The 27,135-nt window shown below is 43.1% G+C and overlaps 1 protein-coding gene across 13 annotated transcripts in view; it reads right to left on the bottom strand.

Moving 5' to 3' along the window:
* Window positions 1-27,135, bottom strand: part of PITPNM2 (phosphatidylinositol transfer protein membrane associated 2) — a 341,114-nt gene that overhangs the window by 189,132 nt on the left and 124,847 nt on the right. For all 13 annotated transcript variants that reach the window (XM_044275701.1, XM_044275709.1, XM_044275705.1 and 10 more), the window contains one exon: window positions 7,468-7,647. In XM_044275701.1, coding sequence (XP_044131636.1) covers window positions 7,468-7,545 — 78 coding nt within the window. In that variant the 5' untranslated portion in view covers window positions 7,546-7,647. The remainder of the gene's footprint in view (window positions 1-7,467; window positions 7,648-27,135) is intronic.

Here is a 27,135-nt window from a genome sequence, read left to right as displayed (position 1 = left end):
TCTGGCGTCAAAAAGTCACAAAAATAGGGCTTTTGCAATTGCGCAAAATTTTGTGAATATTTGCATTTTTACACCACTCACTGAAGTTTTGTACTGTGGGTGGGAAAGTGGGTGTGGTTAGCTATGTTGATGAGTTTCACTCCATTATATCATTGAGACTTTTTTTTTAAGTCGCAATCTCACTCCAGGAGGAGGGTGGAGTAGGAAACCTGGAGGAGCTTCTCCAGACAAAGGTGTTAGGTTAAGGCCTCATGTTCAGTGTCCGTTGTTCCATTTTCCGTGATTTTCTGCGGACCCATTGACTTTCAATGGGTCCGTTGAAAACTCGGATAATGCACCGTTTGTCATCCGCGTCCGTGTTTTCAGTCCGTCAAAAAAAAATGACCTGTCCTATTTTTTTCACGGACAACGGTTCGCGGACTCATTCAAGTCAATGGGTCAGTGAAAAAACACGGAGGCACACAAGATTGTCATCCGTGTCCGTGATCCATGTCCGTTTTTTTCCTATCATTTGCAAGGCAAACTTGACTTAGATTTTTTTTTCCACTTTCCTTCATGTCTGGTGATCCTCCAAAAATCAAGGAAGACACACGGAAACAAAAACGGAAACGGATCACGGAGCAACGGACCCCTGTTTTGCGGACCGTGAAAAAATACTGTTGTGTGCATGAGGCCTAAGGATAAGCCAAATGTATCAAGTAACATGAGATATTTGATAAAGTACTCCAACACAGACTCAAGCCAAACTGACTTCAAATTTTCCCCTAATGCTAAATTCCCCCCATAGAGCGCTGTACTCGGCTGTCTCTGGAATGCCCAACCGCTATTTCTGTTCATTTCTGAGGGCCCCATTCTCGTGATCAGAGGGGGTCCCAAGAGTTAGGACCCCGACCAATCTAATAGTTATTCCCTATCCTGCAGAAAGTGGATAACTTCACATAGCCAGAATACAACAAAGTCGGTCAGTCGACAGCCTGAATTAAATGCAACAATGCAGATTTTTTTAATACTGTATATAGTTTGTATAGTTGCAGAGATCTCTGGTTTCATAACATAACTTATTCCTTTTGAGCTAATTTTAATTTGTAGCTTATATTAAGAAAAAACTGAAAATTATTACAGGGGATCTCTCCCCTGTATATTACGTAATGAATTATATACATTTTAAAGGGGTTGTCCAGGATTTTTTTTTTTAAATATGTTCTCCCCCTCCCAGCGGGACCTGAGAAGAGAGCTATACTTACCTGCTCGCCACCACTCTGTTTTATCTTCATGGCTACTGGACTATCTTCACTGGACATCTGGTACCTGCCTGTAAACGTCTTGTACGGATGGGGTCAGGTGTGCCACTCTGTCCAATGACTGCCCTCAGTGGTGACTTGTACCCAAGCACATGACCCAGCAGTGATGTGGCACTTGGAGACAACTCACTTACCTGCTCGCCACCACTCTGTTTTATCTTCATGGCTACTGGACTATCTTCACTGGACATCGGGTACCTGCCTGTAAACGTCTTGTACGGACGGGGTCAGGTGTGCCACTCTGTCCAATGACTGGCCTCAGTGGTGACTTGTACCCAAACACATGACCCAGCAGTGATGTGGCACTTGGAGACAACTCACCACTGAGGGCAGCTATTGACTGTATCAGTGCACCTGAGCCTGTCCGTGCAGAAAGTTTACGACTCGGGAGCCACTCAGCAGGAACGTAGCGCGGGAAGCAGGTAAGTATAGCTCTCTCCACCTGTCCTCTGTACGTCACTACTGACGTCAATGCATCATGATATTCAGTACAGAATAATTTCTACTCATCTTCAAAATGATGAAGAAGCTTGGCAAAACAATCACAAAGTACTGCAAGTTAAAGGGTCTTTACACTGCCTGAACACTAAAAAGCATCCATACGAGCGCTTGTTCGCGATAATCTGTCAGTGTAAAGGTGCCGCCGATTATTCGATAACCGAGCGAAACAGGATCATTGTTGTAGTTACCCGGTGAACGAGCGAAGTAGGATCGTTTGTGCAGTCACCTAAATCATCAAACAATGATTCTGTATGGGGATGAGGAATGGCATTAGCGATAACGCCTCCCCATACTGTGGAGGAGATTGCTGCTTGTAAATACAGTGGTCTTCTTCAGTGACGAGCAGACGATTGTCAAGAAGGACTGCTTTTTTCCAATAGTCTGCTCAGTTGAACATTGTAAAGCGGCCTTAAGACTTTGGTAGAAGTGAACTATCACTTTAACACCCAGCCTTTTTTCCCACAAGGCACGACTGGGACAGAAAGCTTGGAAAGTGCAGCCTAGAGGGGGGTGTACTTAGTAAGTCATCTGACTCCTTCATGTAGTTGTTGCTGGGCAACATAAAGAGCAGAATTTACTAAGGCATAGGATAGGAAATAAAATGCATACTGTCATCAAAATATTCCTTAATTGATCTTTACAATGGAACTCTCTGGTTTTCCCCAAAGGTTGCACGCGGCATATGTCAGCACCCCTCTTCTCCTTTTTCTAATTTCCACTAGACGCTAGAAACAGATTTCTACTCCAATCTGCTAACTTGAAGGAGAGGGAACTCTTCACCCCTGTGCCCATATGTGGGCTTACATCCAACTCATTTTCTAGAACTATTCCTGCTTGGACCGCTAAATGCAGACACAAACTGTTCCAAACCACGAAATCTGTTTGAAGCACACGCATGTATATAAATATAGAATCTCTCCCACTTGTGTGACTCGGGCTCAGCTGCCAATATGAAGAATAAAAATAATAATAATTGGGGAAAATAAAAAGCCACGCTAGCAGCAGCCTACTCTTTCGGGAGCCAGAATCAGCCCAGCTTCGTTAATGACTCTTTTGTGTTCATTAAATCTGACGTCAAATCTACTGCAATTCCCTCCGCTTTCCGCACCCTCTGGTGCGTGCAGATATAGATCAGGAGGAGGTACCACAGTAAGGCGGATACAATAATTTAGTTAATGCTCACTGCTGAATTATCCAAGTGAGAGAAGAAAAATGCAGCTGTGTTGCTACCAATACATATTTCCAGTGGTGCGCCCCTCGATGATGATTCACGCGGCATAGTCTTGGCGCTCTGTCATTCCTAGGTTTTGTGATCACAGTTGGCAGCAATGCTGAATGGCACATTTAGAATGGCTGGCAACTTTCTCTAATCTCGAGCCACTATTCCAGATTTCAAAGATTCTTCCCTACGAATCGGATAATGCTAATCACAATCCTGTAACTTTCGACAGTTTTTTTTAGTACTTTTTTATTTTATTTATAATGATATATGGCATAACTACAGCTAAATATGTGATATCTCACAGTCTAAAATTAAACAATTAAAAAAAATATATACTTTCTTCATCAGAGACAATTGTAAGATAACATCTGGATAGTTCCATTAGTTTTTTGTTTTGTTTTTTAACAAGATAAAAGGGCAAGAAAAGAATTACAATCAGATGGGAAAGTAAGAGTTGTCTAGGTGGGTACTCCAAGAATTAAATTTGGCAGGGAGATTTGCAAAATAGAGAAAAAGCTTTAATTTTAAATTATTTTGCCAGTCCTGTGCCACTGTTGCAATTCCCGATGGGCCTGCAGTGGTCACCAGCTGTTCCCATGACCACTGTAGCCAATCATTGGACTCAGGGATGCAGTGTCATTCATGCACACACCCACTGTGATCAGTGATTGGCTGCAGCAGTAACAAGGAATGTGATGTCATTACCACAAGCCTAGCAGGGATCAGAGTGTCAGAGACCAGAGCGGGCTTACAGTGGTCACCAGCCATTCCTGTAGGCCCACATCTTTCTACTACGTTCATCTTTGGCCGCCTTGGATCTGGGGTCTTTCGGCTCAGCTGTTGCATTCCACAACCCTAGCTTTGGGTGCTGCTCTTAACCCTTGTTTTCTGCAGCCATTCCTGTGGTCACTGTAGAAAATCACTGGCCTCAGGGTTGCCGTGCCACTCTTGCATACAACTGAGGTCAGTGATTTGATGTGATTACTACATTCCCAGTGGGCATCAGAGCATCAGAGACCAGAGCAGCAGGTTAAAAGAGCAGGTGCATGGTTTTTTTATAATAATTTTACAACGCTCCCTGCTCTCAGTCTAAGGGTCCATTAAGACGTCCGCAAGTGTTTTGAGGTCCGCAAATTGAGGATCAATAGTGAGGGGATTTGTACACAAATACAGTCACTGGTAAGAAAATTACATCATGCACCTTTATAATGGGCCAGCGAATACATTTTTTGGGTGGAAGTGGATCTTTAACACTAGCATAAACCACTATGTACAGTGCGGTGTAATGGTGTATGGAGCGTGCTCACTTGATATTATACAGTCAGCACCTGGCCTCAATGACTAGAATCAGTGATGATGCTGATCCTGGTCATTTAACCTCTTAGATGCCACCCCATCTGAGGCGGCTTTCCTGGTGATAACTGCGCTCCCACGGCCCAAGCGGTGAGGGAGCCGTTCAGTTGCTGTGGTCACCTCAAGCCTCCTAGAGGCTACTAGGCCCACCACATTGATGTGGAGCCCTGCCTGTGGCTACCTGATGCTAACATAGCTGTGGAGGTCTAGCTCTTGTAATCTTTGTCAGTCAGCCATTACTAGAATAGGCCATGAAGCCCAAGCAAACACCCATATGGGGTATTGCGGGTAGAATAAAACGTAGTGCTTTTACAATTACACTTGTGATAACATTAGTTTCATCTGAAGTGCCAAGTGAGACAGCAACACGTGGTGCGAGCGACAGGTCCGAACGCCATTCATCTTTGTGCAGAAGGATGGCTGCCTAATGATTATTTTTTATTTTTTTTATCCATAGCTAAGAAAAATATAAATGCTAGTTCGATTCAAATAAGCAAAATGTAAGCTATGGACTACCACATAAATTCCTCCCCGCACAGCTGTCTGACACTACAAGTGTACACAAACACCCCCTCCTTTCCTCCCTCCAGATCTATTCTGGGAGAGAGCATGACTCCCACTATCTGGACCATGGCTGCTAACTCTTCCCTTTCCTCACCACTACCATAGTCACACAAGCCGCATCAGAATCCGTGTTCAGCATCTGTTACCTTAGCAACCTGGCTACATCAGCAATCCGCTGGGTTTAGCTTAGGACGATGCTTGCCGCACACCCTGCACAGCATAGTTGGCGGAGCGCGCTCTGATGTCAGGCGTAACCATGGAGCCTGCAGCTGAGGCCCACTCCTGCTCCCTGTAATCCGCATCCTTCACGCATCAGACAATCTGATTTTAATCTAATTAGTGCTGTGAGAAGATGTACAGTGCACCCTGCTTATGTGTTAAACTGCAGCGGGGCGATTATCTAATGTCACAAGGATTGCACTAAAGGGACGGTCTGGTGTAGAAACCTGGGTAAATATAGCAGAGTCCCTCATTCAGAGCCCAGAGTAGAGGGAGGCTAGACAGAGTATGTCCCTCTGAAAGACCCGGCATGTCAGTGCACTACCAGGACGGCCCAATGACTTACTAGGCTTCACTAAACCTGCGATTCCCATACAGATGACATCAGCGGGACGCTCTGTGATCAGCTTATCATCTGGAAATACCTCCAAGCAAACAATGCTTTTAAAGGGGTTTTCCAGAGTTTTTTTTTTATATTGCTGACTTATCCTCAGTTTTTAAGTGAGACATTTAAAAATACAATAAATAATTAGCAATCACCCAGCTAGACAATAGTAAAATGACAGAAAAATCTGCATTACTCATGTCCACCAATCCCCCGCTGCTGCCATGAGCAGATCTTTCGCCACTGTCTGCCCAAGCTTGACATGTCCGAATTGAAAGGAAAACCCCTGCTTGCCCAATCAGTAACTGAGGTGAGACACTGCTAGGGCCGGTAACTGGGTGGGCCTTTAAAGGGGTTGTCTCACTTCAGCAAATGGCATTTATAATGTAGAGAAAATTAAAGGGGTTCTCCACTTTTTACTATTGATGACCTATCCTCAGGATAGGTCATCAATATCAGATCAGCAGTAGGCTGACTCCCAGCACCTCCACCGATTAGCTGTTTGAAGAGAGAGAATTAATATCAGCGCTGCCTTCTCTGCTCTGTTTACCTGCTCACTGCAGCAATTGTAGTGGGGAGCAGTGTAATTACAAGTATTGCATCCCCATTCACTTCTATGGGATGGCTCTGTCTTTTTCAGTGGATAATACAGAGCCGTCCCATAGCAGTGACTGGGGACGCCATACTTGTAATTACACTGCTCCCCACTACAATTGCTGCAGCGAGCAGGTAAACAGAGCAGAGAAGGCAGCGCTGATATGAATTCTCTCTCTTCAAACAGCTAATCGGTGGAGGTGCCGGGAGTCAGCCCACTAATGTATTGTGATTGTCCATATTGCCTCCTTCGCTGGCTTGATTAATTTTTCTATCACATTATACACTGCTCGTTTTCATGGTTACAACCCCCCTGTAATCCAGCAGCAGTGGCCATGCTTGTACACTATAGGAAAAAGCGCTGGCCTATGTGCACTCCCATAGTTCTGGCCACCAGGGAGTCCAACACGTTTTCCTACAGTGTGCAAGAACAGCCACTGCTCCTGGACTGAAGAGTGATCATAACCCCTGGAAACGAGCAGTGTATAATGTGATGGAAAAATGCAAAGGAGGCAATATGGACAATCACAATACATTAGTAAGTGCCTTGTATTAACTTTCTCTACATGATAAATGCTATTTGCTGAAGTGACACAACCCCTTTAATGGCATTTCCAGCATGTCAAGTCGGCACTGTGTGGACTGCTCTTTTATGTCTACATGTTAATTGTAAATCTAAGGCTCCATTCACACGTCCGTGATGTGTTGCGGACCCGCAACACACCAGCCCGTCACCCCCATAGAAATGCCTATTCTTGTCCGCAAGCTGCGGACAAGAATAGGACATGTTCTATCTTTTGCAGAGCTGCGGACCCGAAGATCGGGGACGCGCTCCGCAATTGCGGATGCAGACAGCACACTGTGTGCTGTCCGCATCTATTCCGTCCCCATAGAGAATGAATGGGTGCGGAACGGATGCGGACCCATTCTGCGGAAGTGTGAATGGAGCCTTAGGCTGGGTTCATTTCATATCACGTTTTTGTCTTATGTTTAACATATACGCTGGGGAAAAAGGATGCAAAAGCAAAGTATTCTACCCTTTCCATCCTGCAGATTCCAGTAAAAAAAAAAAAAAAAAAAAAAAGTATTCTTATATAGATTTTTTTTTTTACAATGGAACTCAATGAAAACTTTTTACTATGGTGACGGACTGACAGCTGCCACTGTATGGCTTCCATAAGAGCGATCCGTTTAACGTATATGTTTTTTGTATAAGTTAAACATTATATGAACCCTGCCTAATAGAGCCGAACATTGCTAAACAGTATGCACCAATGGTGTTTAGCAGAATTAGAATTACACTAAAGGAAAAAAAGTAAATGTAAAACCTGGATCATGTAGAGCTGTGCAATCCGGTATTCCTCCACAGTCATGGGAAGCGGGATGCGATATTCCTTAATCAGCATCTTGAAGAAAAAAATCTCTGTCCCTCCAAAGCTGACAGAATCAGTGACCCGAGGAACTCCGCTTAGAGGTTTTTAAATGACTGCCAGTCATTTGGGGGGAACCTGAAACAAGTCAGACATATGACAAAGTTATTTTTCCATCTTCTGGACATAACGCATCATCCTCCAGTCTTCATATTTCACTTATGTTTTCCAGATGGGAAACATGTAATGTGTGAATGATGGATTTAACCTTTTCAATACTGCAGGTCTTCAGCACCTGTTACACATGACCAAGTGCAATACAACACTCAATGTTGAAATGTACACAAAGCAGTTTGACAAAACCAATCTCTGAAGTTCATTTAAAGGGAACCTGTCACCCGGATTTTATGTATAGAGCTGAGGACATGGGTTGCTAGCACATCCTCAATATCCAGTCCCCATAGCTCTGTGTGCTTTTATTGTGTAAAAAAAAACTGATTTGATACATATGCAAATTAACCCGAGATGAGTCCTGTATGTGAGATGAGTCAGGGACAGGACTCATCTCAGGTTAATTTGCATATGTATCAAATCAGTTTTTTTTTTACACAATAAAAGCACACAGAGCTATGGGAACTGGGTATTGCGGATGTGCTAGCGGCCATATAGCAACCCGTGTCCTCAGCTCTATACACAAAATCTAGGTGACAGGTTCCCTTTAAAGGGGTATTCCCATCACATACAATGGGGGCATATCGCTATGATATGCCCCCATTGTCTGATAGGTGCAGGTCCCACCTCTGGGACCCGCACCTACAATGAGAATGGAGCGGAAAAATGAACAGAGGGCTCACTGTGCATGCGCAGCCGCCCTCTATTAATTTCTCTGGGGCCGCCAAAAAAATAGCCCAGCGCTGGCTCGGCTATTTCCTTTTGCCCCATAGAAATGAATAGGAGCAGGGGCTGCGCGTGCACGGTGTGCTCCCATTCACTTCTATGGGAGCAGCTTGGTGGTGGACGGACCCCGGAAAATCTGGGGTCCTCCAGCCACAGCTCTCCCTGCTCCTTTCTTGTTGTAGGTGCGAGTCCCAGATGTGGGACCCGCACCTATCAGACAATGGGGGCATATCATAGCGATATGCCCCCATTGTCTGAAATGGCAAAACCCCTTAAATACAATCTTTTTATAAGGCCTCATGCACGCGATCATATCCGCTTCACAGTCTGAAAAACACGGATCCGCAGAATACAACCTGCGTGCATGCCACAATTTCTGCAAAACGGACAAGAATAGGCCACGTTCTATAATTTGCAGAACGGCCACACAGATGACATCTGTGTGCTGTCCGTATTTTTTGCAGACCCATAGAAATGAATATGTCCATATGCAATCTGCAAAAAATGTAGATCAGATGTGGAGCCAAAATACGGATGTTTATATACTAGAAATAGCAGCAACAAGGAACCATGACAGATTAGGAAAGTCTAAGAATGATATGACAACAATGTGACCAGGGGTCAGCAAGCCCCAGCACTCCAGCTCTTGTGAAACTACATCTCCCAGCATGATCCATTCACCTCTATGGGAGCTTTGAGAAAAGCTGAGCAAGTGTGCACGCTGGGATCATAGCTTCACCACAGCTGCAATTCCGAAGGTTGCTGATCCCTGCCCCAAACCATTCCTCCAGCTAAAAATGAAAACCTGACTGAGGTCCTTTTATGTTAGGCTATGTCCACATCTGCATTAAGGCATTCCAGTACTCTGTAGCAGTGGGGTTTTTTTTCCTGTAGAAAGCTGGCATTCTTGCTGGGAACCCAACACATTCCATTATAGTGATTAGGGATCCAGTAGGCCCTGGTGGTGTTCTGCCATGCCGAATACAGCAATCCTGGTATTTTGCTCCTCCTACGGAAAACAGTCCCGAAATGCCTTAACGCAGGTGTGGACGTAGCTTTAATCTCTTTCTGGTCCAGACTTTCCGTTTCTTGGACAAATAAATAGTTGTTTGACAGTTACCATGGTTAACCATATTACATTTTAGGGTGCAGCGTTTTGTCACCTTCTCACTCACAGGGTGATCCTCACCCATCCGCAGGCCTCCCTGTCCGTATTTTTTTGCAGACCCATAGAAATGAATATGTCCATATGCAATCTACGAAAAATGCAGATTGGACGCAGAACCAAGATACGGACGTTTATATACTAGAAATGGCCACAACAAGAAACATTAGGAAAGTAGCAACAAACAGAGAACCTTCTTCTAGTGAAAACATGACCTGGTACAAGGAATGCTAGCAAGTATGGTAAATGTACTAGCTTCTGTTCTTGTACCGGGTTCAATAGAAATACTTATAGCTGGCAGCCTATAGACAACTGCATGAAGACGAAAAAGGAAACCCTGCCGTTTTATACGCAAGACATCCTGAACTATTTTTATTCAAATCTCTGGTAATACATTAATACAAACTGATCCAGAAAGTGTGATCCAAACACTTTAGGACATTTGCCAGTATTAAGAAGAGCTGAGATATCTTTAGGAAATACAACTAATGCTGCGCAGCAAAAATGTCTAAATTTCTAACACTGAACGGAATCTGCCACCAGTTAACTTACAAAGCACAATGTCTTAAAAGGCTAGCTCAGCAGAATGTAAACATCCCTTTCACTTAGCTTCATAATGGAGAAAAAGAGGGTGGGCCCCATCCACTCAGCGCACTCTTGCTCCGCCTGCCAGCCCCTCCCTCTGCTTCTTGATTGACAGGGTAAGTTTCTGCATAGTCATTTCGCTTGCCCTTGTCAATCAAGAAGGAGAGGGAGAGGCTGGCAGAAGGAGCAGGAGAAGCAATAGTGCACAGAGTGGCTGGGGCCCACCTTCAATGCACTTAAAGGCGTTATCCCATGATTATTGTAAAAAATTAAAATCAGTTACCAAGTAGTATATTACAATCGCTTTCTAACAAAGCAACAACCAGTCCTGTACCTCACATGGGTCCAGAGATTTCCCCATTCATTGCTCCAATTGCTCTGCTAGATTTATTTCAAGCTAGCAGCTCAGGGAGCGTGTCCTGTTTGCTGCAGCTGGTGTGGTGGTTGAAGGATGGAAATGAGAAAATGTGTCCACCTTCCTGAGGTGGACAGAAAAATTAGAAAAAGAGCAAACATCAGGTGGCGCTATGCAGATAGAGTTCATTGAATAGCTCTGTGGCTATACTAAATTTTTAATTACATGAAGTGACAGAAATATTAAGATCTAGGTGCTGGTTTGAGAACAGTAGAATACTTTTTGTGGGACAAGCCCTTTAACTGCTCATCTGCATATGGATTATAAGTACTTTGGGATTATAAATACTTTTGCATTATAAATAAAAGGTATCATTACATTCAGCTTCCGGCTCCCCTTAATTGGTTCTCGGGTCACCATTGTAACTTGAAAATACTGCATCTTGATCTGTAATGGCATCTACAGCACTAAAATACCATTCTAAAATAAGAAAAATTGAAGCTTAACAAAGAATAAGCAGATAACCCAGAAAAAGCAAGTCCTTACATGTAAAAATCCTGAGTGTATTGAGTGGTACAGGACATGTAGTATCACGCTGTACTGTAGGGGGAGGTACTAGACAGACAATGCTGGTGTTTTACCAGTGAAATGTCCATGTTACTTGGCTTGATCTTCCAGTCAATCATATGTGCCGCTGATCAGCAATGTCTGAGGCATTATATGTTGAGTCTAGTTTCATGTTACAGTGGCCCAGGAAAGATCACTGTATCCTGAGACCATTATAAGTTGTGGGATCACTGTAGCGGTGTCAGTAGTACTTCAATACTGTAGTAATGCACAGCCACTGACTCATAGTAATAGATATAGTAAAGAAAAACACTCATAGGTTTCATAGTGAATATATAATGTCACATCAGCATATAGCGGGGACATGTGACTGCAGGCATTAAACAGTTAAGTAGTCCTTGCTTCAAATTTTGTGACCTTTTTGTTCTAGTGCGGTCCTATTTTTAGTATGGGAAAATATTTCCCTCCTGTGGCATACCCTGCATGTATCCATAGCATCTCCGCAGCAGAAATCCAACCTCCATACTGCTTTTATCGTCAACAGCAGGTAAACGGTTAACAAAGAAATAACTGCAGGACAGATTAAAGGATGGCCAGACAGACAGGTCTCGTAAGCTTGTAATGGACTTGTGCTTACACACAGCAGACAAAGCAGGACACCAAAGGGGAATTAAAGAAGTATTCGGGTTAGAGACATTAAACCCTGCCCAAAGAATAGGGAATAACTATCAGAGCCGTTGGGGACGGTCCTACTGCTGGGACCCCACCGATCATGAGAACGGGAGCCCCATGAAGTGGCTAGTCGGAAAAGCATGCCGCTGCTCCATTCATCTTTTATAGGAGTGCTGGAGATAGCCAAGCACAACATTCGGCTAGCTCCGGTGCTTCAATACAAATAAATGGAGCGGCGGAGCACATTTGTGACCAGGTGCTCCATCCTTTTCAGGGAATTCCATGGGATATGGGGGCCCCATTCTTGTGATCAGTGGGGGCTCAAGTGGTAGGACCCGCAACTATCTAATAGTTATCTCCCATCTTGTGGATAGGGGATAACTTTCTCTAACCAGAATACCCCTTTAAGATCAATTCAGACTCATAGCTCTGACCTACGGGGAGTCAATTACCCAACTGTCTAAAGTTTGTTTTTTTGTAAGTCCACAACTGGACATCCCCTTAAGGCCCCATGCACATGACTGTATGTATTTTGTGATCCGCAAATTGCAGATCTGCAAAACATAGATACCGCCCCTGTGCTGCATCCACATTTTTTGCGGACTCGTTGACTTCAATGGGTCTGTGATCTGCATTTTGAGCTAATTATAGGACAGGTCCTGTCTTTTTGTGGCATTGACATACGGATGCAGAAAGTACACAGATCATCCGTATGTCCGTTCCGCAAAAAGATAGAAGTGGACCGCAAAAGGGACAGTCGTGTGCATGAGGCCTCATCCTGCAATATACATAACTCATTGAAATGGAGAGAGAGTTCAGCTGGTGTGTGAACGATGAGCAATAAGTCTGCACGCTCATTTTCACGTCCTTTATGTTCACCGTAGGAAAAGGGCAGTCTTTATTAAAACTGGTATTTTAGACGCCCTAAGCTGGCGGTGGTTCTGACGAAAATATGAAGAGGTCAGTCCCCTTCCCTGCCCATGGCTCGCCCAATTATTTAGACCTGGCGTGAGTGGGGCGAAGTCACAGATTGCGGCGCAACTAGCAATCTGCGCCTGAAATACACCTAATTTAGGTGTATTTCAGAATGAAAAATGACCCGCATAGTTTAGCAAACTATACTAAAATGCACAACCCACTCTTTCTTGGTAAACTATTACTTGTCTGCGCAGGGCATGTGAACAAGAACTTACGGCCATGCCATAAGTCTGCAATGAATGCTTGAGTATAATAAATGAGGGAAATTCTCCTGTTACATACGTTTCCCCACTCTTGTTCCATGTGACAGATGGGAAGGCACACAGCTGCCCCCTGAAGACAACCTCCCATCTAAATATATGGCTGTGGAACGCAGGGCTTGCAGAGACATAAGAAGATAGTCTGCAAGTCAATATTCCTCAGACTGACGTATTTCATGTGTAGCAATTAGGTGAACGCTCTGTACGGTGAACGGCAAGCTTTTCTCTCCGTAATCAATATCTTTACTGGAGTCTTCACAGAACCCAGGAGCCGCATCCCTGCCCACGCCATTCTCCTCTCTAACAATCCTTCCTCTGATCAATAACCAAAAGCCAGGGCTACGTATTACCACTGCAATGACCTTGTAGCTGAGGTTTTTAAAGCCTGGCTGATAAAACCCTTTATTATTGTTACCATTTTGGGTAATAATACACTCTTATTACAAATGCTCCCATACGCTCAGCAAGACGCAGAGTGTAACACACAATTTTTAACATCACCTTTTATGCTATGTATACAGAACTTTCTCAGAGTTTAAAATGGCCAGCAACCTGTCCTAGGATGTGAGCTAGCGATGAGCGAATTTCATATTTTGAAATTCGTTCACACTTCATTTGTAGGTAAAAAGTGAATTGTGTTATGGATTCCGTTACCATGGACCATAATTCTATGATGGAATGCATAACGGAATGCCTTTAGAGGATCTGTCCCGTTTCCGTTATGCAGGAGAGTCCTCCCCTGCATAACGGAAATGGGACGGATCCGTTTTGCAGCCCATAGACTTTTATTATGACGGAATGAATAACGGAATGCCTCTAAAGGCATTCAGTTATGCATTCCGTCATAGAAATGAGTTATGGTCCGCGGTAACAGAATCCATAACGCAATTCACTTTTTACCAACAAACGAAGTGTGAACGAATTTCATAAGCGGAAACTGGCTCCTCTGTAATGTGAGCAGGACTAGGGGAGTGAGGAGGTGGGCCCTCACTACACTGCACTATAATATATGGTAATTATGCAATCCAGCCTATGATATGCCATCATGGCTGAGCAGCCTGACAGGAACACTCACCAGTATGTAATATATGCAAGTACCAGAGAGCTCTGCAAGTAGAAGCCACCAGTCTATCTCATATTCTAAGACAGACTGCAAGCGGCCATTTTGAAGTGTAACCGTCATGTTTTCATAAAAAAATCTATTTTAGCATATGTTACTGCTGCAACAGCGTTATGCATAAAGCAATCTTTAGCTTCTTCACATACCACTGTTTTCCTTGAGTTTTTCCCTTAGTTACGGCTATTTAAACATTTACAATATGAGGACCTTCTCAAGATGGCTCATCTGCAAGTTCTCTGAGGACAAAACAGCTTTCCCTCACTTCACATATACACTTGCTATAGCCAGCAGCTCCCTGCCAGCCAATCAGATTGGATTACTAAGAGAGACACGCCTCCTCACTCTGAAGACTAATGCAGGCATGCAGTGCGAAGGACCGCCCCTCCGTCTTCCTGGAGACAGACAAGCCATAGCAACTGTCTTTCAAGAGAGCAGTGGAAAGGGACATAGGACATTAATGAAGCTGTTATTATAAGATAATTACAGATCTTTTGACAATCATTGACAGACTTGGGGTCCATTCTTACGTCCGCAAAATGGATCCGGATCCGTTCTGCAATGGATCCGTTCATTTTCAATGGGGCTGGAAAAGAAATTCAGACAGCACACTGTGTGCTGTCCGCATCCGCACTTCCGTTCGGCTATTTTCGGTGGCCCCATAGAAATGAATAGAGGGCGGATGCGCATGTACAGTGCGCCCTCCACTACTTTACCTGCTCCGTTCTCCCAGAGGTAGGAACCGCACCTATCAGACAATGGGGGCATATCCTAGCGATATGTTGCCATTGTCTGTGATGGCAAAACCCCTTTAAAATGGAAAGCAACTTTAAAACTTAAAACCGAACTTGGCTTTGATCCCGAGGTACTAGACAAATCTCCATACAGTATTATCCCTAAGTTTTGAATGAAGCGACTTCAGATGTAGCATCGAAAACTTGCTTCGCTTAAACACTAGTAGTCTTCATTAAAGCCTTGTATCTTTTTTTTTTAGAGGATGGTGGGGCTACTTTTTCCCATAGGCTTCAATAGGTGTGTCTGGTCCGCCACACAAACCAAAGTAGTGCATGCTTCCATTGTTCTTCCACTGACCCATGGTCTATGGAAAAACAAGCATGTGTGAACAAACACACTTAAATCAATGGATACATGTGCTGTCCATGATTCACTGATGTGTGAATAAGGCCTCCTTCACACATCAGTGAATACCGGATGTGCGCTGTCCGTGTTCTCCACAGCACATGTACCCCATGATTTTAGTGAGTTTATTCACACATCTGACTGTAGGTCACTGGAAAAGTCAGAGACATGCACTATTTTGGTCTGTCATGTGTTCCAAACATGCCCAAGTCTGTGGGTCCATGAAAACCACTGACACCAGGGATAACATCCATGTTCAGTCAGTGACCGTTGGGAGGAGATGGTCTAGAAATTAATGGGGTCATTTATTAAACTGGTGTAAAGTAAAACTGGCTTGGTTGCCCATACCAACTAATCAGATTCCATCTTTCATTTTTGACAGCTCCTTTGGAAAATAAAAGGCGGAATCTGATTGGTTGCTATGGGTAACTAAGCCAGTTCTACTTTACACTAAATTGATAAATGACCCTATAAGTTTCAAGCCTAGCAGTGTCTGTGGGAAAACAAAGGACTCACGGAGGGCAAAAACTGACAGACCAAACACGGATCATTTATGGACCATCTTGTCTTGTCAGGGATGTCATCACAGGCATGGACATGTATAAGCAGCCTCAACCCTAACACAAGTACTGACCTTGATGTCCACACCAACCAATCACAATGCAGCTTACACTTTTCCAGAGCAGTTAAAGAAATGAAAGCCAAGCTCTGATTGGTTCCCAGGGGCAACAAGTTTTACTGTTAGTCTTTTTTTAAAATATATATATATATATATATATATATATATATATATTAAATCGTGTATATTCCTATCCGCACACAAAATAAATGTTTACCAACGATCTATACGCAATACGCGGGGGGCCCTGAATATGCCGTGAGGGCTGCTGATCTGTCAGTTTTGCACTCGGCACAGTTTTATCAGTGATAGAGAGAAATGTGTTAATTGTTTAATTACCCGTCAATTACAGCAATCATCCCACAGCTATTTGCACCAGTGATATAAACACATAATAAATTATCGCAGACAAGCATACGTTTTCTAGCATTATTTGCTATTTCGTACTTCAATACCCTTGAGTGCAAGGATCAGCAACCTTCGGCACTTCAGCTGATGTGAAACTACAACTCCCAGCATGCAAACTTGGCTGTTCTTTTAACACCCACAGAGGTGAAAGGAGGATTCTGAGAGATGTAGTTGCAGAACAGCTGAAGTGCCGGAGGTTGCTGATCCCTATACTAGGGTCATCTTTAGGGCTCATGCACACAAACGCATTTTCTTTCCATGTCCGTTTTTTTTTTTTTGCGGAGGTTACTGCGTGTGCATTCCATTTCCGTATCTCCATTCCACAAAAAAATAGAACATGTCCTATTATTGTCCACATAACGGACAAGGATACGACCGTTCTATTAGGGGCCAGTTGTTCCATTCCACAAAATACGGAATGGACACGGACATCATCCATATTTTTTGCGGCTCCTTTTTTTGCAGACCGCTAAATACATACTGTTGTGTAAATGAGCCTTTAACATTACAAAGGAGATCAGAACAGGGTGGTGATGTTAGGCACATTTGCACTGCTCCACTATAAACTGCAGACTGTACTGCTAAAGGGAATGAATCATGAATCTTTTATGTTAATATATTTGTAAGAATTTTTGATGTTTTTTTATTTATTTCCCATTTCACCATTTATAATAAAATAAAAAAAATTCTACATTCATGCAGCTCTCACACTGGCCACTGGTCTTAAAAGTACCATAACTTCCTGTTGGGCCATAGCCACAATAGACTGGAGGGGACATCATTGAATTCTATGGGACAGTTTTCTAGGCATGCTTAGTGATCTGTGCAGGAGTCAGGAGGGAGCAGATATGCTGTGATGTCACCTATTGTGGATCCTATGCCATCTTCACAGATGGAATCCTGCCTGAGAGGATAATGAGATGGCTAGTGAAAAGTAACCTGTACAGAACAGGAAATCTCAACATATTGTAGGCCTAGAGGCCTGTAAGATAACTGCACTAGAAAGTGACAGAAAATAAAAAAAAATAAAAAAAATCACAAAAAATTATAAAAAAAAGTTTCACATAAAGATGTGATTTTAACAATAGGCCATTTTCTGATGACACATTTCATTTAAAGGGGTCCTGCAGTCGGTTTAAACTGATGATCTATCCTCTGGATAGATCATCAGCATCTGACTGGCGGGGGTCCGACACCAGGGACCCCTGCCGATCAGCTGTTTGAGAAGCCAGCGGCGCTCCAGCAGCGCCGCGGCCTTCTCACTGTTTACCACTGGCCCAGTGACGTCACGACTAGTATCAACTGGCCTGGGCGGGGCTAAGCACCATTCAAGTGAACAGAGCTTAGCCGCGCCCAGGCCAGTTGATACTAGTCGTGACGTCACTGGGCCAGCGGTAAACAGTGAAAAGGCCGCTGCGCTAATGGAGCGCTGCTGCCTTCTCAAACAGCTTAGGGTCCCAGATGTCAGACCCCCACCGGTCAGATGCTGCTGATCCGTTAGAGCAGGCATCCTCAAACTGCGGCCCTCCAGCTGTTGTAAAACAACAACTCCCACAATGCCCTGATGTAGGCGGATACCTGTAGGCTGTTCGGCCATGCTGGGAGTTGTAGTTTTGCAACAGCTGGAGGGCCGCAGTTAGGGGGTGCCTGATCTAGAGGATAAATCATCAGTTTAAACAAACTGCAGAACCCCTTTAACTATAAAATGATTCAGCTATAAATATGCACCATACAGCGCTATGGAAGATGATGGCGCTATGAAAAGAAATTAAAGTGAAAAAAAAAATTTTCTTTTTCTTTTTACTAACTGGAGATGAACAAACACCCTACGAATATACTCTGACACAACACTGACAATTTGCAAACGCCTAGCCTAGAAAATAAATAAAAGGAAATAAGCTATTGCAGCTGACAAAATTCCCGAAAACTGCCCTCAGTGAGTGGCCAAAGTAGCCACAAATAATACTGGTCAGGAAAAGGCTCGTTTTAAGTTTTCTGAGAAGAATCCCTGTTTCCAGGCACCCAAAATACTGCCATGGAGATAAATAATAAAAAAGGGCAGAGATTATACTGCTTAATCTTTTTTCCATTAATAGATAGCATTTGACGTCACTTGTGCAATTCAGAAGCTAAGCGGTGCAGAGAGTGGAATGAAAGTAGAAACTGTGGAATCTGCAGACGGTTGGAAATCTTATTATTTGCAGGACAATCAAAGGAGGCCAAAACAGATTTCTCAACTATTTTTACCCTAAAAGACAATGGCGTCTAATCTTGTCCAGCACGGTGCCAAGGTGGCTCTATAAATACTAGCATGAACAACCTCTTAATATGGTTTTTTACTTTTTAGCTGCCCAAGGAGCACCCGGCGAGTGTTTACGGCTCATCACTTAATGAAGATAAACCAGGGATGATCTCAAACACAATAATATAAAAGCACAAACTGGTAAAGAAGCATCGAAAAACTATTCACATACATCATTTTAACATAAAGGGTAAACATTTTATAAAAATAAAAGAGAGAGGTAAAGGTGTCTTTTGTTTTCATGGAATTCAAGTCATAAAATACTTAGATATGAATTCCAATGTAACCTGGCAGGATCCATCTGCTACGAGGCGAAGAAAGTCGCATTAAAGAAGACCTATCGCCTCTCTCTGTTTTGTAATAACAATTCTGGAGCATCTATTCATATGGCGATGTTGTATTTTTCCTCCATTATTCCTGCTAGAAGTTTAAGAATAAAGGTCCAACTGAGGGTCGATGCATACCACTGACTGGTAACACCCAGTTGGACCTTTATTCATCAAATTCTAGCAGGAGTAATAGATGCACAACATACAGTCATGAGAATAGATGCTCTAGAATTGTAATTTTTATGTGGAATACAATAATTCACTAAAACAGACATGTCTGGAGTGGTGAAAGGTCCGAATTAGGTGATTTTGGTCCCATTATTATAAATTAGGGTGGTGGTGACTTCTGCAAAAGTCGCACATAGTAAATAAGCCATAATTCAGGTTTAAAATCACTGTAAAAAGTGGCAAAGATCACAGAATGTCACAAATTTAACCAAATATTGGAGAAAATATTGCAGTTGCCATGACTTGTGACTTTTTAGAGCACTGACATATCTGATTAGATAAATGTCCCTTTAGGTGCTTTATTATGTTTCCACAAAAATAAAATATATCTTTAAAGTACTCTTCTGACAAACTGATGCAATCTATCTAGATCTACTGCATGGGGAAGAAAACACATCGCCAAGTGGCGCAGGCATTTATTTTAAAACCACATGTCATTCACTGCAGTCTTTCAAGTAACGTTATAGCTTTGGCAAGTGCTAACCCCCCAAGATAAACACATCATTAGTAACGTGGAATAAGGGAAGAGTATGCAGCGTGGAGAACAACTATGAGAGTCCAATCAGCTGTATTCTTCTGCAGTACAGTACTGGATATATCAGCCGGACAGAACTGCTATTCACACACAGATAACATAATTAACCTTAAAGCACAAGCTGTCTCACAGAATCGGTTTTAGATTCACCACTTCAACGTCACGCTGATCTATTTGTGGTTGTTCTCTTACGAATCACTGTAAACTGATGCTTGGATGACTGGCATTGCTTTTAGATGGCAGGAATCTAGCTAGCAGTACTGAAAAAAAAATTTCCTCCTTATTTCAAATAAGCAGAACATGGCATAATACTCATTCTCATCAAAGGGGGTTGTACAAGTTTAATAAAAACTCAGACAGCCCCTGTAAATATGCTAGAAGATAAGATGCCACACTCACCTCTATTCTCCTCTGCCCCTTCCTTAGGTGAGGTCCAGGTTTCTCCACAGTTGTTTGCTTTCCTGGTTGCAGCGGTGATGTCCCATGCATGTAAGTCACTGGTGCAGCCAATCACTGGCCTCAGCAGTCATGTCCCATGACCTGTATGCATGGAATGTCACCGCAGCTTCTGGGAGGACTGGAAAACAGTGCTGGAAGTGGCAGGGGAGAAGAGGGGTGAGCAGGGCTTCTTTTGTTATTTTATCACATTTAAAGGGGGCTGCCAGAGTTTTTATTGACAACCCCTTTAATTTTAATGCAATAATCTTAATAAGTGAAGCTGGAATGGTCACTGTCGTTTCAACAAACTTTGCCTAAATCAATAATACAGGCTATTATTAGAAGCTTTTTAATATGTCTTAGGGTAGGCTCAAACTAGCGTTAGGGATTCCGTTATGGCTTTCCGTTATAACATGGTAATAAAGGAATGCCCAGCCAGAATGCAAAACAGAAGCCTTTAAAAGGCATTCCGTTTGCTCTCCGTCCTAATATAACTCTATAGGAAAGCATAACGGATCCGTCTGGGCCCCTTAATCCAAGACAAAAAAATAGGTCCTGTCGATGGGACCCAGACGGATCAATTTTGATTCCCAAAGACTTCTATTAGGACAAGTCTATAGATTCCGTTATAACCATGTTATAACGGAAAGACATAATGGAATCCCTAACGCTAGTGTGAACCCACCCTAATCAGAGAAGGAGACTAGAGGGTTGTCAGCCAGCTGAAGTAATCAGATTACCCACTGCCCGTAGAAATCTATGGAGTTCATAACAGATGCAGACGGTTGTATTATCAGTAACGGAAGCTTTTTTTGCTGAACCCTGCTGGATCCAGTAAAAACTCTAGTGTGAAAGTAGCCTAACCTAATCATGCCTATCATGACAAAACCCTGCTTACATGATACAAACTGCTGTACACATCTGTATTCTGCTGATGGCTTTCTTTGTAGATCTGCAGATCTGTACGTTTATCAAAATTGTCCCCACTTACAAATGAAGAATGTGTGATAATAATGTAAAAGTAGCCTCAAGAGGAGCCACCGTCAGTAAGCTATTTGTACTGGTGAAATAATGAACAATGGTCCAATTTGCTGGAAATCCATCCTATAATCCAACGGATATAAGAGCGTCCGTATACAGCAAGTAGAATAGCGAACGTCGAAACAGTGTGTTATCAACGTAAACATTCATGATATTCAGCTTAGGTCACTCTAGAGAAAGAAGATAAAATGTGAAAATCCGGGCATATCAAGCATGTTTCAGCATGGTCTCCTGGTCAGATTACGGGCTTCTACAAACACTGGGAAGCTACCCTGTCCATCTGTATACGGTAACATTTCATTTATGATAGGTTAGGTATGGTGCTAATTTAAATGTTAGAAGGAGTGACTTTAAATCTATGTTTTATAGAGGGAAAATTAGGGTACTTTCACACTTGCAATCCGGTTTTGACGATCACTTGTGCGTTGTGTGAAAATCGCAGCATGTTCTATATTCAGCGTTTTTCACGTAGAAGTGAACGAGGCTGAGTGAAAATCGCATTGCATCCACAAGCAAGTGCAGATACAATGAGTTTTTCACGGATGCTTGCTAAGCGATGTTGTTTGTATACAGTTTTTTATCACGCACGTGCAAAACGCATTAATTTCCATTGCACCCGCGCAATAAAAAGTGAATGCGATCGCAGACAAAACTGAATGAACTTGCTTGCGAAATCGCTCATTTTTCACTGAATGTATCTGCAACGCATCCGCACCTATCCCGCTCACGCTCGTCTGCAAGGGGCCTTACAGGGAGAGAGTTGCAGCAGAAAGGACGCGCCCCCTACGCTGCCAGGCTGAAGATAATCTAGCAGAGCAATTGGAAGAGTGAATGTGGAAATCTCTGGACCCATGCAAGGTACAGTACAGGGCTGGTTCTAACTTTGTTAGAAAGGTATTGTCATGTACTATATAATGTCTGTTTTTAATTTTTACATCAATCTTAGCATAACCCCTTTAAGGGCACCGAGGGCGGGCCTAAGCTACTCCTGCATTCTCTGCCAACCCCTCCCTCTCCTTCTTGATTGACAGGGTAGGTTCCTGCATAGTCCTCTCGCCTGGCCCTGTCCATCAGGAAGGTGAGGATGGGGCTGGCAAAGAAAGTAGGGTGCACAGAGTTGCCTGGGCCCAGCTTTGTGCACATACCTGCTCACTTACATATGGATTAAAAGTCTAATGACAACAACCTTTTTTCAGTCACGTATTATATGAAACATTTGATTCAACAATGACTCTCAGACACGTGTCAAAACATGAATCGGGTAGATATGAATTTTCTTTGGGGACTATTGCCTGGTATGTTTAGTAGATGCAAAAATGTATAGCAAGAGTGAGCATGCACACGTGTGTCTGCTTTCTCACTTAGCCAGCACTTTCCTGGTTAACTTATAAGGGGTAATCAGCAAACTTCAAGGGGAGATGCAATTGGACATGCGTATTAGTTAAACAAGAAGTGATATAAATACCCAGTTATCATTCAGAGAGATTACAGCCTATGTAGGTAACCTGTAGATTAGGATCTACTGGTCCTGAGCAGATCATAATGGCTTACAGGGAACCTGTCACGTTGAAAATGCAATCCAATCTGCTGGCAGCATGTTTTGGAGCAAGATGAGCTAAGCAGATTGATTTACATAATGGTGGAAAAAACCACCAATATTTACCTCCTGATCCCCATATCCCTACCATTCCAACACCGGCCAGGTCCCCGTGGATCTCTGTATGTGGCAGATCACCACCGTGTCCAGTGTCTGGCTAAGAGGAGGTTTCCAGGCATTTTCCATGTGTTGAGAAGGGAGCAGGAGGTAGATAGCAGAAATGGACCTGGGCTGCATCAGAATGCACGTATTGGTTATTTTTTTACCTTTTTAAGCCATAGCTGGAAATTTCCCTATTATTGGCCTATCCTCAGGACACCTGATCAGCGGAGGTCAAACAATCCGTATCCCCATCCAGTAGCAGTTTTGGAGTATCATACTGTACCCTCTCCTACTGTGTTCTTCCCCCTTCCCTTGTAGATTGTAAGCTCTTGCTGGCAGGGTCCTCTGCCCCTCTGTACCAGTCTGTTAATATTTGCTTGTTTATTGTATTTTATATTATGTATGTGTAATCCCCTCTTTATGTACAATACCATGGAATTAATGTCACTTTCAAATAAGTAATAATAATTATAACAATAGCATTGTGCAGTGGATGGAGCTGGTAACTGCTGCAATGCTCCAATTAGCTACCCTGTAACGGCTGATCGGCAGGAGTGCGGGGTGTCGGACAGGCCGTTAAATAGGAGGAGGCACTCAGTTAGTTATGGTTAATAAACTAACACATTGAAGACAGGCCCCACGCCAATCTTTTGCATATAAAAAAAAATCACAAGACCCTGTTTTTGGACAATGCTCCTCTGAAGTGGGGAGGGAGTGACAGTAGTAAAAGCGGAGTGAAAACTACTTCAAGCGCAAGGACTGCCGACGGCATGCCTAATCGATCATCATAAATTAGGTGCTTTCTCCACCGGTGCAGGGGGGAACCAAAGACCAGTCTTTGTAAATGACCCCCTGTTGTTCACCCCTCTGCTCTTCTGTAATAGGAATTTAATATGTGCTCCTTTCTGGAATATATGTGTGCAAAAAATAGGCACAAATCATCATGTGAAAAGTTTTTTGTTGCTTTGTTTTTTGTTTTTTTCAAAGCCAAAAAAACCTTTTCAAATGGTGAGCTCCTTCTATAGGGGCAGTCTGTGACCTAAACATGGTCGCTTCTGTTCTGTGTGAAAACAGGAGGTTTTTATCATGGGGGATCTTTAGTTATTCTCTATTACAAAGTTAGAGCTGCCTACCACTGGCGTAAAGGGGAATGATCCCAGGAATAACCAGTTGCCTCTTTCATCCCCTTTCAACATTGTAATTCCTTATCGTGCAACATGTCAATTTTTTGGAAGCAGGAGGAGGAATGTGGATTATTTCAGCTACTGTTCTGTATTTGCTTGTGGTAAGAGGGACACGGTACAGGTTTTTTTTTGCTTACTAATATTTCATCTACAAAACATTGAACATATATACAGGCAGCAATGTACATTTCCAGCTCTTAAAGCAGCCTTACAAACCCTGACTTTCTGTGGTCCTGGAGACCGATCCTATAAGATATAAGAATATCTAATGCACTGTTACACACTCCAGGAGAACCCCTTAAAGGGATTGTGTCAAAGGGATTCAGCAAATGGCATTCATCATGTAGACAAAGTTGATACAAGCCACTTACAAATGTATTGTCATTATCCATATTGCTTCCTCTGGCGGCCTAATTGATTTATCCATCATATTATACACTGCTGGTTTTCATGGTTACGACCACCCTGCAATCCACTGCAATCCATCCGTGGTGGTCTTGCTTGCAAACTATAGGAAAAAGCTTCGGCCTCTCTGGTGGACGGGCCATAAGAGTTTACATGGCCTAGTGCTTTTTCCTATAATGTACAAGCACAGCCACCACTGCTGGATTGCAGGGTGATCGTAACCATGGAAACAAGCAGTGTATAAGGTGATGAAAAAATGAATCCAGCCAGCAAAGGAAGCAATATGGATAACAATACATTAGTAAGTGCCTTGTATTAACTTTCTCTACATGATAAACGCCACTTGCTGAAGTGAGACAACCCCTTTAAATCTATCCATGGCGTCAAACCAAAAAGGTATGTCAGAAAGATTCTCCTCAATATTTTTACAAGATGAAACAAGTTCATTACGGACTAATCTACATATCCAACAGCTAACGGCTCCGCTGTGCAACAAAGCTCTGCACTAAATAAACATTTCCAAAAGCACAATGCCTTCAAAAGGATTAGCCTAAAAGGACTATTAATTATTATAATGGAAACCGCCATAAAAACATAGTTATTGTAATTGTCAGCGCTCAGCACATGATCTGTCTTGCGTAATGCAGTTAGTGACTGTGTCTGCTGTAAGCTCCATCTGCATTTTGCAGGCAGCAATACCTGAGGAGTTAGCACTGCCAACCATACCTGCAACAAAGAGGGTGCTGATCTAGACACACGCCTGGGTAAAATATCACACAACTTATGGGGGCATTAATGGCAACTCCTATTTGTTTCTTCAAGCCACTCAGAGGCACCATAAAAATAAAAGGTAAAAATAACAAAAGATGTGGCAGTCAGGCGGCATGGGCACACACCGACCCACATTAGAAGTAATAGTCACAAGGACTAAAAAAAGGAAGTGACATTTGAAAAGAACAATACCTATGCATAGACATAGATCTAACTTGGAACAGGCCCTGGAGGCAACCTGGGGGGGTTACGGGCTCCCGACCATTCTGTAAGAACATAAGTCATTCATAGGACACGGTATTTACCATAATTACAGGTATGACTGGTCTATCTAATCTTCCATGCTTTAAAACACACATGATTACATCTCATTAATTTTTATTTCAATAAAAGGGAAATTGTTCTATTAAATCAGATCCTGAGTGAATTCAAAGTCAGAATTACATAAAATTCAGGGGTTTCAATGCGTTCAGTAGTAAAAGCTCAGTATGCACACACATGCAGACTTTTCGATGAAAGTATGCAGGGGTGCAGCAATAGAAGGATGCACATGTTCCCTGGTGCCTAAGGGGCTCCACTAAAGGGGGCCTTCACACTTGGAAATAAAATTCAGTGACTGAAAATCAGTTCCATTCACCTTAAAGGGGTTCTGCACTTTCATTTAACTAATGATCTATCCTCTGGATAGATCAGCAGCTTCTGATCGGCGGGGGTCCAACACCCAGGACCCCTGCCGATCAGCTGTTTGAGAAGGCAGCGGCGCTCCAGCAGCGCTGCTGCGCTCTCACTGTTTACCGCCGGCCCAGTGACGTCACGACTAGCATCAACTAGCGTGGGCGTGGCTAAGCTCCATTCAAGTGATCAGAGCTTAGCCCCGTCCACGCTAGTTGATACTAGTCGTGACGTCACTGGGCCAGTGGTAAACAGTGAGAAGGCCGCGGCGCTGCTGGAGCGCCGCTGCCTTCTCAAACAGCTGATCGGCGGGGGTCCTGTGTGTCGGACCCCGACGATCAGAAGCTGATGATCTATCCAGAGGATAGATCATCAGTTAAATGAAAGTGCAGAACCCCTTTAATGGGGCTTGCAGAAATCCATGTGCTTGCTGCCCCATTCAAATGAAAGGAACTGATTTTCATTTGCGGAATTTTCTGCTGAGTGTGAAGGCTCCCTAGGACATCAATATTATAAATGGCACGAAGAGGGTGGGGGTCCTTTTACAGATTTTGCACCAGGAATTCCGTTTACACCTCTTGAAATATAATGTAGCATTTGGCGTGATGTACAGTTTCGATATTACAATCGATCTACTATGAAACAACAGCAAAAGAGCTGGTACACCTGTTGCAGAGCTCCAAAGCAGTCTTACTACGATGGCTTGCGTTGCTCATTGGCTTTTATGTGTTTTTCTGTTATTGCCATACATTTCCCATGATGCACTCAAGGAAGAACCGCCTTCAATTAATTACTTTACCTTTCAACTATGCAATCAATTTTTTCCAGCAGTGAAGGGTAAAGAGCTGCAGTTCTCAGTCTGGTAATAAAATGGTTAAATGTGCCTGCGCCCTGCCTCTCCTGGTGGCAGTAATTATCATGTGGAATAATAACAAACTATAAAACACCCTAACCTTCCACTGCCAAGAATGCTCTCCAATGTCCCAGAAAAAGACACAGCTTCAAATGAGAAATAGCAAGGAAACTCGGGGAGATCCTCCTTTTTTAGGGGTTCTCTGATGGGATCCTTTTCAAATAAATACAGTAATTTCCCATTGAATCTCTTGGGCACGCTTACTGAGCTGTGCAGATTATTTCTGTACAGGAGATGAGAGTGCATTAGACAATAGGCCATCATCCCGCTGTTAGGAGGACGGGCTAAAATCTCCTTAATATCAGCATTCTAATTCCAAGGGGAAGTATAGGAGCAACCTTCCTTA

This window comes from Bufo gargarizans, chromosome 1, assembly GCF_014858855.1.
Source record: "Bufo gargarizans isolate SCDJY-AF-19 chromosome 1, ASM1485885v1, whole genome shotgun sequence".
NCBI classification, from domain to species: domain Eukaryota; kingdom Metazoa; phylum Chordata; class Amphibia; order Anura; family Bufonidae; genus Bufo; species Bufo gargarizans.
The sequence above is the reverse complement of the archived record's forward strand: the minus strand, read 5'-3'. Positions and strand labels throughout refer to the sequence as shown.